The sequence below is a fragment of the Salmo salar genome, chromosome 05 (assembly GCF_965601325.2).
Source record: "Salmo salar chromosome 05, fSalSal1, whole genome shotgun sequence".
Lineage (NCBI taxonomy): Eukaryota > Metazoa > Chordata > Actinopteri > Salmoniformes > Salmonidae > Salmo > Salmo salar.
Window position 1 is genome coordinate 48,743,446 of NC_138295.1, and position 13,602 is coordinate 48,757,047.

Genomic DNA, 13,602 nt, shown 5'->3' on the forward strand with positions numbered 1-13,602 from the left:
CCGTGCTTCACGATTGGGATGGTGTTCTTCAGCTTGCAAGCTTCACCCTTTTTCCTCCAAACATAACAATGGTCATTATGGACAAACAGTTCTATTTTTGTTTCATCAGACAAGAAGACATTTCCCCAAAAAGTATGATCTTTGTTCCCATGTGCAGTTGCAAACCGTAGTCTGCCTTTTTTTATGGCGGTTTTGGAGCAGTGGCTTCTTCCTTGCTGAGCAGCCTTTCAGGTTATGTCGATATAGGACTCGTTTTACTGTGGATATAGATACTTTTGTACCGGTTTCCTCCAGAATCTTCACAAGGTCCTTTGCTGTTGTTCTGGGATTGATTTGCACTTTTCGCACCAAAGTACTTTCATCTCTAGGAGACAGAATGCGTCTCCTTCCTGAGCGGTATAACGGCTACGGTGGTCCCATGGTGTTTATACTTGCGTACTATTGTTTGTACAGATGAACGTGGTACCTTCAGGCGTTTGGAAATTGCTCCCAAGGATGAACCAGACTTTTATTTCTGAGGTCTTGGCTAATTTCTTTTGATTTTCCCATGATGTCAAGCAAAGAGGTATTGAGTTTGAAGGTAGGCCTTGAAATACATCCACAGGTACACCTCCAATTGACTCAAATGATGTCAATTAGCCTATCAGAAGCTTCTAAAGCCATGACATAATTTTCTGGAATTTTCCAAGCTGTTTGGTATGTAAACGTCTGACCCACTGGAATTATGATACAGGGAATTATAAGTTAAATAATCTGTCTGTAAACAATTGATGGAAAAATGACTTGTCATGCACAAAGTAGATGTCCTAACTGACTTGCCAAAACGACAGTTTGTTATCAAGAAAGTTGTGGAGTGGTTTAAAAACGAGTTTTAATGACTCCAACCAATCTGTCTGTAAACAATTGATGGAAAAATTACTTGTCATGCACAAAGTAGATGTCCTGACTGACTTGCCAAAACTACAGTTTGTTATTAATGACTCCATCGTTTTTAAACCACTCCACAACTTTCTTGATAACAAACTGTAGTTTTGGCAAGTCAGTTAGGACATCTACTTTGTGCATGACAAGTCATTTTTCCATCAATTGTTTACAGACAGATTGGTTGGAGTCATTAATAACAAACTGTATGTAAACTTCCGACTTCAACTGTACATACCCAACCACACATACAAATGTACAAACAGTAAATCACCACACTAAGTACTCAGACAGCCCTTTTGTGAGTAAAGTCAAGTCCATGAAAAGACTGAACAATACACACAAAGGCATTGACATCATCGGGTGTGAAAAGGCAAAAGCTGAAGTTCCAGCCCTTTGAATACAAAAGGAATATTATCACAACAACAAAGAGACATCATAGTAATCTTGGGCACATAGTTCCATCCATTTCTTACGCCAACTATCCTAAGAGTGCCAGCTTTGTTCTTTGACATTATCAATCCACATGTTTGTAAACGGGCCAATGTATGTATCTTAGAGGAGAAATGTTTGGTTTGCAAATTGTGTGCGCTATGCCTCTAGCCCAGTCTAACTGCTAGTCTATTATATCTGACAGCCCGTATAGGCATCTCAATCAGTTAGCAAACATAGCTTTGGAGAAAATGGGCAGAGAAAATGGTAGATAAAACACAGAGAATGAGTAGGGGAAACAGCATTTTGAGGTGTTGACTGCAGCTCGCTGGAATATCATGAGATAATCAAGGAATAAAAAAAATAATACTGGTCTTCATTAAGCATTATCATTTGACTTGGGAGTCAAATCGCTTTGAAACTCACATTGTACTTAAGAAATAAAAGCTGGTGAGAAATTATTATAATTATTTATTTGATTATTCACTTAAGGGCAACGTGGGTATACTTTCCATTCTTTCCTGCATACCTCTATTGAGATGGTTTGTGTCATGCTTGGTGTTAGTCAGACTATTCAGTAGATAGCCAGGCCATGACATGTGATCTCACAGTAGAGTAGAAAATTAAGAGGAAAATCAACACAATAAAAAAGTCTCAATTCCGAACTTCATTTTACCCGCTCTGTGAAGTGCAAAGTCGTTATTTGGAATGTTACAGGGACTGTGTGTGATATGACAGACAGAAACTACCAGGATTTTTCTGTCTTCCTGGAAGGTCAACATTACAAGACAGTCTATGTTGCCAGTTTAAAATGTCATTTGGCAGGCCACAAAAAAAGAACAGAAAAAACAGCAGGTCTTTTTACAAAATGAACAGTTTGATTGCTTTAATCTCTTGTCTTTTTTAGCATTCCAGTGTAAATCAGATTAGTCTTTCTCCCTTATCCTCCTTTATCCCTCTGTCCTGACAGCTCCTACTCCTCTTTCTCGCACATTTGCGCCTGCACACGTTTCCGCACGTAGAAGGCAGTGAGCGCGCTGCAGCATGCCGTGAAGACGAAGAGTGCCACTGCATCATGGGCCAGGTTGCCGTGGAGACGCTCGTAGAGGGGCCTCCGCTCAATGTAGTCTATGCGTGTCGCCTCGATCTGCATTAGGGTGCACAGCACCAGGAACACGTGGAAGATCTGGTGGCCCTGGCCAATGAAGTCACATCGCCCGGGCAGCCATCGCTCTGGGTGGGGGCAGGCAAAGAAGTAGGCGCTCACCAGGAAAAAGAGTACCTGGTAGCGGTGGTAAGCCACAGCCTGGTTGAAGCAGCCCCCCTCCTGCTGGTGGCAGCTGTAGATGCGGTGCAGCACGGGGCTAATGTCCAGGCAGTAGGCCAGGCCCGAGGGCACCACCTGGAACAGCTTGTGGGCAAACTTGGGCAGCCTCGGGCTGGCATACTTGCCGTAGCAGCAGCCGAAGCACGAGAACCAGGCTAGGAACGCTGCGGTGGGCAGGAAGATCCCTCGCACCCGGGCGTGCCAGCCCTCCTCGATGGCATAGTAAAAGTGGGCCAGAGCGCTGCCATACTGGTAGATGGCCACGCCCACATAGTCCAGGAAGTAGAAGGTGTAGTGGGAGAGCTCGGACTTGGCGTTGAGCAGGTGGGCCAAGGCACTGCACGACAGGTAGGTGAAGGCTGAGAGGAGGACGATAAACAGGGGCTGGGCGTGGGGGTCACGGAGGAAATCCACTGTCTCGGACAGCTCCTGGCACTTGACCAGGATGATGAAGGCGGCGAGCAGGTGGGTCCAAACGTTGAGTGCCTCGTTGTGCCTCTGGAAGAGGGTGAGGAAGTAGTAGTGCCAGCTGTGCTCCGGCTGCCTGTAGCCTCCAATGATGTGAGGCTCCCGGAACACCCAGGGCACATCGTGGGCCTTCACGGTGCAGGGCAGAGTAGGGAAGGCCGACTCGAGCAGCTGAGGAATCTGACGCAACTGCTGAGCATTGATGAACAGGCGACCAATCTGCTCCATCACCACGGTTGCCATGGCAAACTAAAGACGGGAGATGAGGGCAGAGAATGAGTTCACAGTCAGTCAATAATATCTATCTGGCCATGAGCTGTCATTTCTGATTGCAAGCGAGAGGATTTAGACCCTAATCGTGTGTTGCATGATATTACAATGCTCAGATTTTTTTGGCTTTGGCTTAGTAATGGGGGTGGGTGGAGGGGGTAGTTTAGCTTGTTAGATTATTTCATTTAACAGATATCTTTATAATGTCTACATTGAAAATAAAGCGGTGAACTTCTTTTTTAATTATATGCAATTTAAAAGTTTTATATCATGAAATTTCAATCTGAAATATTTTGGACTTCAAAGCAATGTTGAGGATATCCTATTTGACTCAGAGAAGGATACTCATATGATAGGTAAGATATAGCCTACAAAACCTTGCAGAAAGCCTATCCAACTAACACTCTTTGAAAAAATATATAAAATACTGGAACCAAGACCTAAAAGGAACTGTTTGTAACGGCTGTCTTCGTCGTCAGATGAAACAGAGAAGTCATCGTCGGAAAAGGTGGACCAATACGCAGTGGAGGATGTGTTCATCATTAGTGTTTTAATGAAAAAGAGAACACTACAAAAATAAACAAAAGACGACAGCAAAACAGTCCTGTCAGGATTAACTCTACACAGAAAACACTAGACAGAAACAATTACCCACAAAACCCAAAGGAAAAACATGCTCCTTATGTGTGACTCCCAATCAACAACAACGAACTTCAGCTGTGCCTGATTGGGAGCCACACATGGCCCAAAACAAAGAAATACAAAAAACCTAGAAAAAGAACATAGAACACCCACCCAATGTAACACCCTGGCCTAACCAAAATAAAGAACAAAAAACCCCTCTCTTTGGAACATAACAAAATTACAGCTAACAAAAATGTAAGCTTAATGAAGTATAAACTAATGTATAGAATATATTATACAAGAGCCAAAATACACACATTCTACAGCACAATGGTAGAGTCATGTCTTAAGGGTAAAACAAACAATGACTCAATAATGCATGCCTTCTGGGAGTCTTATAAAGTCCAAAAGTTATGGGCGGAGTAAGAAAGTTGGCTATCAGAGTTTTTACAATGTAAGTTTGGAGCGGGAGAAGACGAGGATGTCATCGAGGTAGACGAAGACGAACCGGTTCAACATGTCGCTGAGAACATCATTAACCAAAGCCTGGAACACAGTAGGGGCGTTGGTAAGGCCGAATGGCATGACCAGATACTCCTAGTGACCGCTGGCCGTGTTGAAGGCAGTCTTCCACTCGTCCCCTTCCTGTATCCGCACCAGGTGGTAGGCATTCCGTAGGTCCAGCATGGAGAACACGGTGGCCCCCTGGAGCGGGTCGAAGGCCGAGGAGATGAATGGTAGCGGTTCTTCACCATGATGTCGTTGAGACCCCGGTAGTCGATGCACGGGCGCATGGTTTTGTCCTTCTTCTCCACAAAGAAGAACACTGTGCCGGGGGGAGACAGAAGGACGGATGAACCCTGCAGCTAGGGAGTCCTCAATGTAGGTCTCCGGACCCGGCAAAGAGTACAGTCGTCCCCGGGGCAGAGTGGTGCCTGGGAGAAGGTCAATCCCGCAGTCATATGGTCAGTGCGGCAGAAGCGAAGTGGCCCGGGCCTTACTGAACACCTCCGGGAGGTCCTGGAATGGGGAATGTCGGAGAGATCAGGGGCAACTTCCGAGCCCCCAGGAAGATGTCCTGGGGCAGGCTGCACTGACTTCAGGAACTGTTTGTAGCAGAACGGGCTAGGAGAATCCCAATACCACGGGAATCTGAGGAGACTGCATCGTCTCGCTGTGGTTCCCTGACACAAGTAGGTTGATGGGGGTGGTATTGTGGGTGACCGGGCCAATAGAGCTCCCGTCCAGTGCTCTAATGTCCATGGGAATGGAGAGGGGCTGTGGGGATATCCATCTCGGATGCCAGGGTAGCATCCATAAAGCTCTCATCGGCCCCAGAGTCGATGAATACCCGGAGAGATTTCGACTGGTTCCCCCACAGCAACATGGCATGAAAGGGATGCGAGTAAGGGGAGAGGAAACGTTCTCCATATGGCCCACCAGAGTACTCGCTCCTACCGGTGAGCCTGGTCTTTTAATGGGCAGGTGGGGAAGAAATGATCAAAATCTCATCTCCTTCCTACAGTGGTTCTTCCTGTAAAAGTTACGTCATACTGCAGCACACCTTGCTGGCTGCTCCAAAATTCTACGGCACGTTATTTAATTGTCAGCCATTGTTGCTAATAATTGTAGTTAGTGCTAGTTTGACCACCAGAGGGCATCTTTGAGAAGCATTAAAAAGTCTTCAATATTGGCTGTACTAGAGAATTGCAAACATTTTTTTGTAAGAACATAGTATATGGGATTGAGAGAATGCCAAGTGTGTGCAAAGCTTTCATCAAGGCAAAGGGGGCTACTTCGAAGAATATAAAATATTTTGATTTCTTTAACACTTCTTTTTGGTGACTACATGATTCCATATGTGTTATTTCATAGTTTTGATGTCTTCACTATTATTCTACAATGTAGAAAATAGTAAAAATAAAGAAAACCCCTTCAATGAGTAGGTCTGTCCAAACCTTTGATTTGAACTGTATGCCTGAGTTGGTGTTTTTTTGTCTTTTTTCTTTATGTTGAAGGTTGGGCTAAGTCCCAGACACAGTAATGTCTAGTTAGTGGATCTATGTCTGTGAAATGTTAAGTTGTCTATTGTCTTTTGTCTATGTCTATTGTCTAAAATCTGAAATAAAATCTTACGAAAAATATCAGAAATAAAGCAGTGTACTTTAGGCTACTTATGTACTGTATATTTTCAGTGTCAGCAGTGCAAATATGTAAATGCTGTAGCCAAGGCCTACACACGGGGTGCATATTAATAGTCTTCAGTAAATTAAACAGCTTCCTCAAACTCCCTCTTGTTACTTCATTTGCATGTATCTAAAAACGCAGAGCAAGGGAAAGAATGCCTATTCTACTGAGAATTTTATTGCCCTTGTTCCATGTTAGCATGGATTAGCATGGAAAAGGTTAAGGAGACACGAGGAGACCACGTAAATGACTGAGTTCTAAGGAAAAATGGTATCATGGAGCAATCGTTGAATGGGAAGAGAATTATATAACATATTTCCCATCCTGCCGGTCTCCACCCTCAGATTTTTACATTGGTTGCATGCCTAGATGTCTTAAAATATTCATGGCTGAAGAATTGCTTGAGTATACACGAATCCAGAAGCTTTGAGACTGTAGAATGGTATTCTAATGTAAATTATTTGTTCAAGACATCCAATAATTGCATGGAAACGACTGATCAATATGTTATCCTAATTATCGGCATAGCCTAATATGAACACAAATTGGGTATTTCTGTAAAAAGACATTAGAATTAAGCTGACATATGACCAGTGAGGGGTAAACTGCATACAGAATATGCTTCAATTTCCCATTCTGACAGCTGCTCTATTACATGTTATACGAGATGTACTAAAACAGAGACTTCTATACAATTGCACATTATTACACATTATTACAATGCACATTGACATTTTATGCGACCATATGCTGGCGTGGCCATAGTGCTGAAAACCATAAGAAATAAAGAAAGAAGAAATAAACCTACCTGAAGAAGGCAAACGCAGTATCAGTGCAAAACCTTGAATAGTGAATCCTTTGGATTATTCATTAATACATCAAATATAAATAACATTGCTTGATCAATAAAATTACTAAAGTATGATTATTCTTGTGCGGGTGGAGCGCCCGTCGGCTTTTTACCAAGACGCAATCCGTAGTCGAAGAGCCACGAGCCTTTGACAAGCAGATGTTCTAACCAATCAGCGGTCAGATATGGTGTATTGTTCCTCTCTTTTCATTAGATTCTCACCAATAGCGTAGGTCTTATTTGACTGATTGCACACTGTCAGGGAATGAAATGCTGTGTGTGCTCTGAAAATGAAGAAACACCCATTCACCATAAATTATGTATTTGTTTTACTGATTTGAAAGTCTATTGGAGAGGTGGTGTGTGTGTGTGTGTGTGTGTGTGTGTGTGTGTGTGTGTGTGTGTGTGTGTGTGTGTGTGTGTGTGTGTGTGTGTGTGTGTGTGTGTGTGTGTGTGTGTGTGTGTGTGTGTGTGTGTGTGTGTGTGTGTGTGTGTGTGTGTGGGACTATATTTAATGGTACAATTATTTTTGCTATTTCCTGTTAGCAAAGCAAGATCACTATCAGCTGTTAGCAGCTGTTTGATTCCCCTCCTAAAACAATAATAGGCTTTGGCATTGACACTTTTTGTTATTGGTATTTATTACAGTGTACTTTATGGCAGTGTCATTTAATTCTAATCCATTCATGATGTGACTAAATTTGGGTGTCTGCTAGAGTGCTAAACCAAAAGATATAGGCCCACAGTAGCTTTGCAATGGAAACTTCCAACTCAGAAGTCAGCCCACATGTGAAATTACAAACTCAGCACAAGTTTGGCTCTTGATGAGAGACCTATTGTTCGTTTACCACCAATATGGTTCACAGTAAACTGAAACTAATTTGTATATCAAGTCAAGCAATTTTTGAATCGCTCCTTAGTCCAGTCACTGTATAAAGGCTCACATTCTCCCTCCTCCCACGTTGTGGGTAGCATTGACAATGTGTCTTTGTATGAAACACTGTGGATGCGTCTGTGAAAGGCTTGCATTGTATATACTCAGTCAGACCAAGCCCAGACCTTCAAAACAATTCGCAGAGGTGTCTCAGCTGTCTCCCCTTCTGTGAAGGCTGACTATACCACCTGCTGAGACCTCTTTATGTGGATGGTATTGTACAATACAAAAACGTTATTGTACAATTACATAAAGTGCACATAGATGTGCACAGCATACTGTCATACGGTGGATATCTTTCTCAGACTTAACAGGTGTCTCTAAAACAATATAGGCAAGAGCCCGACCAGAAATTTCACACAAGATTAACACATTCTGTTTGCAATTTCAACATGTTCCATGCTTGGTATGTGACTTGGTAACATGTTTCCAATACATTTCAAATGTATTTAGGAACAAAAAATGCACTCCAAACTAGCTTTTCAGGTGATGTTTAAGCAAAGATAGGGTAGAATGCGTATTTAGTGTTAAAAATCAATTTGTGTTCCAATTGTGTAATTATTGTATTTCCACACATTTGTATCATGTACATTTCCCGTCGGAGGGACCCTTGTTGAATGGTACAGTTCCTCATCCTCGTTGCTTTTTTTATTACTCTAGAAATGTATGGCTTATTTTAGAACTTGCTCAAAGTGCAGGTCGTTCCATACTTGTTGAAGCACAGATGAGATGGGGGAAATATTCAAATGTATTTTGTTGCTTGGAAGGACTTATACAGTAATATATGTTGTTTATCACATCTGCCGATACCTCCTTAGTATAACATTAACGATTAACATGACAAATGATTGTGAACATAGCTTATATAGAGGTGAGGTAGGTTAAGTATAAAGGGACCAAAACATGATGTCCAAGAATTTAGGCTGACCACAGAGACTTCTCTAAATAAAATGTATTCAGCCTCCTAAGGTTGAAGAGACACTGTTCGTCACCATGCTGGCATTGTGGAGGGACCATCTGTGGCCATACCATCAGTAAGCTACATACCAGCACTCTGTAACCGTAGGAACCAACTCAACAAAATTTTAGGCCTGAATGGCAAACCTCCCAGTTCCAATAGAATATGGCATTTCTACACTTGATCAGTGAAACAATTCAACAAAACACATATTAATTTCATTGTTTATAATGATAAAACAATATTACTCATATGCCCAAAATGTGTGAAAGAGAAATCTTAATTTCATCTTCCAACTACTGTTGCTCTACATTATAGCTTTGCGCTATTACCACTCGGTGTCAGTAGAGTCAAAGGAATGACTTGCATTTTTTTACTGTAGCAATTCATTATATTTACCAGTACCACTATCAAGGCCTTATATGATGGAATGAATAACAAGAACATCTAGATAAAAATTATGATGACGAGTAAACAAACATGGCAATTAACTCTATCCAATCTTTAGGTAAAAGATGACGATAACATAATTGAAATACTGAGGGTGATATAATTACACTATGCTGCATCTACTATGTTGTGGGATCCATTTGAAAATGACTATCAAATTTGCATGACGAAATGAGAATTACCAAAATGGAATTACTAGAGTGTAGTCTCTGTGTGCACCAATACAGAAGGTGTGTAGGTAAATCAGTCTGCAACCCTAAAGCCTCAAATAAATGAAGACCATTAATAATCCTTAAGGAGTCTATTGACGCACCCATGGGTCAATCTAAGTAACATAATATAAAAATCCCCATCAAAATCTGTCAGTTTAAACTAGAGATCAGTTTTTTTTTTGCATGGGCTGCGTTTAAATCTACCGCATCCGCCTGTAGGCCTTCTGCATCTGCGGTGGAAGGTGGCCGAGCTACAGTGGTGTTCGTCAGATCATGAGACATCCCCCCCAAAAAAATAAAAAGGTCTACTCACAAACTTATGTAGCGCCTACAAACTATTATGATCACTATGAAAAAGGAAGACTCACGTACACGATGCTGTTCTCCATTTTGCTCTACGCCCCCCCACGGGACTTGTCTGAAGGTAATCCATACAAACGAATAGAAGTATGGAGGTCGTTTTATGCCAACAAAAATAAGGGATTAAATATATATATATATATTTCCTGAGCTTTCTTTTATCTCCTAGATATAGAACAGACACTTCAAAACCTTATTCCTTATGATTCATTTTTGAATGTGTTATTCAATGCGTTTCTATGGGCTATATAGTAGTAAAGGACAAATTTAAACATTATAAAAAAAATCAAATAGCTAAATGATCCATGGTATGACCATCTTTAAAACAATTTCACGTTAGCTTAGTACCAAACGGCTAAGACGTTTAGAAGTTTTACAGGACAATTGCAACTTTATTAAGATCAGATAAACACAGTTTTACAAGGTACAAGGATTTACTTACATTATGCAATTCACAATGATAAGGACCAATGCGTAACAGTGGCATGCTTCCTTATAGGTAAAAACGCTGCTTATTTCAAAGGTCATAAACTGCAATACACAAATCTACCGGAGGTGGGGGAAGAAATACTTACACATCCACAACAAAAGCAACAATGGACAGCCTAAACTAATCATAACAAGGTGAATAAAACTATAACAATGAAAAATATAATACTGTCATTGAACAGAACAAAAAGATATCTTTGCACAAGTTTTTTTTTAATTATTACAAAAGAAAATCAGTTCTCCTCTGGTTTTGTTTCCTTTGCCTTTCGTACCTCCTCAAGCTTCTTATCCTAGAATGAATAAAAATCACAGAAGTTAAACTGATTAGTTAAGTATAACTTTGAACAGTGTACATGGAATTTCAACCAACATCCAATTTCCATAACCTGGGCCTTTCAATTTGAAATTCTCTCTTAAATTCAGGATTGCAGAAAATGACGTCAAGATGACTGAGAAAAATGGCAGACTGAGCAGCGAAGCCAACCTTCTCCTTGAATTTCTCATTGAGTGCTGCCATTCGTGCCGTGCGATTCTCTTTGTTGGCTTCCATCTTCTGATTGAGCTTCTCCTCTGCCGTCTTGCTGAAGTTGTTGTTCTCTTCCATGGCTTTCTTCAGAACTTCCTTCTCGTGCTCTCTCTTCTCAGCTAAGTGCTTCAGCACCTCTGCCTCATGACTCTGATCAAATTAGAAAATCAAAGTCACACAGTAAGTTAGTGTTAGGCTAGTGGGACCAAACCTGTGCTTGAAAATAATAAAATATTAATTAACTAAACCTGTAAGGTGGATGCGGCTCCATTTACTGATACTCATGTGTATATCTGACTGTAGGTACCTTGCGTCTCTCCTCTGCAGCCTCCAGTTTCTTCTGAATCTCCTCCAGGGACATCTCCTTCTTCTCCTTCGGGGGCGGTAGGGGGATTTCACCCTTGGCATCCGGGGCCAAAATTACCTCAAATGCTTGACCTGAAGCACGCTTGTCTAACTCCTTGACCAGGATCTCTGTGAAAATAGTGAATCCATCAATGTTGATACAAGTATGTATCAAGCTGATAATAGCATAGAGTTATAACACCTAAACAATACAATAGTGAAGCTGATTGCATAAAAGTGACTCCAAAATGTACCATTAATTTCTATTGGGCACGAAACAACAAAAAATGTGTAACTGTCCCAATATTTTTGGAGCTCATTGTAATAGTGTAATAAAGGCCTGTCATGTTAACACTTACCTCCAGAGGACGCCATTTCAGCAGAGTACTGAGGGTTGCTATGCCTGGGAGGAAAAATACAGACAAAGCCATAGGTTTAATGACAGAAAGACAATACATCAAAGATGCATCCATGCGCTAATCAGGAATGAACAGAAACACGGATTGATAAAAGCAATGACAACTATTGATTCAGAAGGTGGAGAGCCATTGTATGTGCCTAGTAAGAATTCAATTGAGGATATTGCTGTCTATAAACTGACCGTTGGAGATGGATCACTAGCATTAATGTTAGACATGTAGCATGAATATTAGTGATACAGCAAATGATTGAGAATAGATTTCAAAGTAGCCTTACTGCACCTGTTCAAAACAAGAGCTGGCAAATGTTAAAAATAGCTTATTTGAATGGAGACAAAAAGGGTGTGGAAATGAAGTCCTACCCATCCTTGTTAATCAGGAACAAATACCAGAGCATAAATGAAAATTACTCAAATAGAAGTTATTCTACCTTGCCATTGACATGGCAATATCATGTCAGCAGATAACGTTTTCTTTCCCAACATTGGATTTGACTATTGCACGAAGACAATAAAGCACCATTGTGAATACAGGTCAGAGAACAATATGAACTTAGCTAGGTGTGGTCTGAATTGACAGTCAGATTGAAGAGCATTCAAATTCAATCATTGCAATTATTGAGTTAAAGCCAATTCCAAGCTAAAGGTCGAGGCAAGCCTACGCTAAGACCAGCTTCAAAACAAGAAACCAACACTAGCAAAGGCTGATACAAACGACCAACAGTAATCGCAACCTATTCATGTCGATGACAGCATGACATATTTCAATTTCATAAAAACTAAAAACATATAATACACAATTAGGAATCATTACATTATGAAAGATTATACAATATCACACATTAACTTGACATAGCTAGACAAATGCCACCGACACTGATATCCATCTCAACCCACCTGCAAATGCACGAATAGCAAACTGGTGCTGATGAGACAATGGACTCGGCTGCACTGTCAGCTCAGCAGGGGCACAGACACTGGCTAACAACCTGAATAAATTAGCTAGGTACTGTAGCTTGCTATCTTAACAGTTGGCGGACTGAAACCCCTCTTCACATGTAAGTTAAAGCACAGCAATGTGTCCTTAGTTGTGTCGAAAGTCAATGTTTAGTCGTCGACTGACGACATAGGAATTGGGGAAAAAGCGCAGACCGAGGCAGAGTGTGATCACACCCACCTAGTCTCCATCACCAGTCATGCGCTGGGTAGCAAAACCCGCCCAAATGTTTACATTTAAGATAAATACATTAATGTATTGTATAATACATATATTTTTTGTGTAACGTGGAACTTAGAAAAAAATCCAAAACCTTGTCATCAAAAATAAAACCGAGCAGTGGGCTAAAGTTAGCTTGGGGCTTGTTAGCTAGCTATACTAGCTGTTCAAGGCAGCTAGCTTACATTATAGGATTCTCAATTACCATACATTTATAATGACAACTAAGTTACTTACCCCAAAAATGACAAACATCACTGAAAGCGTAATGACTGCCATCAATATATCTCCAATGATTACCGTTAAAAGCGTTATTTTACCTACCTTCAAATGCTTCCAAAGTCGTGTGGTCGCGCCTTCTTCAATGTCTGCCTCAGCACCGTTCGCGCAACAAAAAGGAACGAAGCACTAAAGTCAACTCGTCACATCTCGTTCTCTACTCCCATTGGTCCTAATCGTCCAATCAATAATGTCGATTTAGGGTGCGTTCGTAAATGAATGTTGTCTATCTACTCCGATTTCAAAGCACTCTCGTTTGAGTGTGCCAGAGTGCAGAATAACTGATGAATTTACGAACGCGCAACACCGTTGAATATGACAGAAAGGTTTGCAATT

At 41.1% G+C, this 13,602-nt stretch overlaps 2 protein-coding genes across 4 annotated transcripts; both read right to left on the reverse strand.

The window, feature by feature from the left end:
• Positions 1-1,804: 1,804 nt before the first annotated feature.
• On the reverse strand, positions 1,805-7,219 carry LOC106605007 (membrane progestin receptor alpha-B). Its single transcript, XM_014200197.3, has 2 exons — positions 7,038-7,219; positions 1,805-3,397 (listed from the first exon to the last, which is right to left on the reverse strand). Exon 2 carries the CDS (start codon positions 3,389-3,391, stop codon positions 2,327-2,329), a length of 1,065 nt encoding a protein of 354 aa, XP_014055672.1. The 5' UTR covers positions 3,392-3,397; positions 7,038-7,219; the 3' UTR covers positions 1,805-2,326.
• A 3,137-nt stretch (positions 7,220-10,356) lies between these two features.
• LOC106605008 (stathmin) lies at positions 10,357-13,602 on the reverse strand. 3 transcript variants are annotated; one of them, XM_014200198.1, is made up of 5 exons: positions 13,312-13,602; positions 11,713-11,756; positions 11,316-11,482; positions 10,967-11,158; positions 10,357-10,772 (listed from the first exon to the last, which is right to left on the reverse strand). In XM_014200198.1, the coding sequence occupies exons 2-5, from the start codon at positions 11,726-11,728 to the stop codon at positions 10,716-10,718; spliced, it is 432 nt and encodes a 143-aa protein (XP_014055673.1). In that variant the 5' UTR covers positions 11,729-11,756; positions 13,312-13,602; the 3' UTR covers positions 10,357-10,715. The 3 variants fall into 3 exon arrangements, with proteins under 3 accessions (XP_014055673.1, XP_014055675.1, XP_014055674.1); XM_014200200.3 differs by lacking the exon at positions 13,312-13,602 and adding an exon at positions 13,225-13,292; XM_014200199.3 differs by lacking the exon at positions 13,312-13,602 and adding an exon at positions 12,669-12,894.

Bases quoted from the DNA above. Each gene is read 5' to 3' on its own strand.
- LOC106605008 (XM_014200198.1), bottom strand. The intron at 11,159-11,315 runs GTACCTACAGTC...TAATTTGATCAG, and splicing joins CTGCAGAGGAGAGACGCAAG to AGTCATGAGGCAGAGGTGCT. The intron at 10,773-10,966 runs GTTGGCTTCGCT...TATTCATTCTAG, and splicing joins ATGAGAAATTCAAGGAGAAG to GATAAGAAGCTTGAGGAGGT.
- LOC106605007 (XM_014200197.3), bottom strand. From the start codon at position 3,391: ATGGCAACCGTGGTGATGGAGCAGATTGGTCGCCTGTTCATCAATGCT.